The sequence below is a fragment of the Lampris incognitus genome, chromosome 3 (genome assembly GCF_029633865.1).
Source record: "Lampris incognitus isolate fLamInc1 chromosome 3, fLamInc1.hap2, whole genome shotgun sequence".
Classification (NCBI taxonomy): Eukaryota; Metazoa; Chordata; class Actinopteri; order Lampriformes; family Lampridae; genus Lampris; species Lampris incognitus.
The window spans coordinates 86,362,538-86,363,555 of NC_079213.1; the positions used below are offsets into that span (position 1 = coordinate 86,362,538).

Below are 1,018 nucleotides of genomic sequence, written 5' to 3' on the forward strand. Positions count from 1 at the left end.
TAACCACGTAAACTTTTTCCTCGCACGAGCAACTCATGATATGATGCTGACTTAACAGACTGCTGCTGTCTTTGCAGGACCATAGAAGCGCAGTGTGTTGCAATAATTTCCTCTCCCTTTTTTCCCTTTTAGCAACAACGGCGCCTAGACCTGTTAACTATCACCAACCCCGGTAAGTCGCATGGATCTCAATGTTGGTTGCCACCCATCACCCTCTTCATGGCCACCCAAGTCTCTGCCACTGCTGCACACTGTTTCCACTGCACAGCTGTACAATGTCCCGTCCAACTGAAACCATGTGGCATTTATTCCCACAATATTATATTCACAGTTTTTGTTTGATTGGGGAAATGTAGAGGCATGCCAGTACGTCACCAAAACATCATCAGTTCCTCGGGAAACATGTCCCGTGGTCAGAAGACATGTTGGTTGGGAGATTAGATTGAGAAAAGTTTTGCCATTGTAGAGAAACAGCTGGACGTCTAACTGTCCTCACTGCTCTGGTAAGTGAGATGATACTGCTGTCTCTGAACCACTACGGCCACTTCTGTTGTAAAAGAGGTTTGAGAACATTTGGAGATGCCCCATCTTTACTTGTTAAATCACATATTGATGAGAAACAGACACTAACAATGGCTTTCATTTATCAATATGTTTGAAATGATGGTGTTTATTTTGTCGTACATGAGAGTAAACTAAACACAAACTCCGGGAGTGCATATTTCATTGCTATTCACACGTGTATGTTGATAAACCAAAGCTTCGTAATTGAAGAGGATCTTCATGACACAACTGATGATGTGATGCACATAAAAGCTGAGAAAAGGGAAACAAGGAAATCCCAGGAAGTTGAATCAGTTCATCGGGACACAACATTTATTGAGAGAATAGGTTCATCACTCATCTAAGTGGCCTCTTCAGTCTCAACTGACTGCAGGTATCCCCACCCTTATAAACAATACAGCGGCATAACACCCAAAACCAACGATCGCTTTCATTATGCAAATTGCCGTGACTA

The 1,018-nt window shown here is 42.7% G+C and overlaps 1 protein-coding gene across 1 annotated transcript in view; it reads left to right on the forward strand.

Annotated features, from left to right (window-relative positions):
• agbl4 (AGBL carboxypeptidase 4) overlaps nt 1–172 on the forward strand; it is a 306,591-nt gene extending 306,419 nt beyond the window's left edge. Inside the window, exon 5 of the mRNA XM_056276567.1 lies at nt 133–172. Coding sequence (XP_056132542.1) covers nt 133–148 — 16 coding nt within the window. The 3' untranslated portion in view covers nt 149–172. The remainder of the gene's footprint in view (nt 1–132) is intronic.
• The last annotated feature ends 846 nt before the right edge of the window (nt 173–1,018 follow it).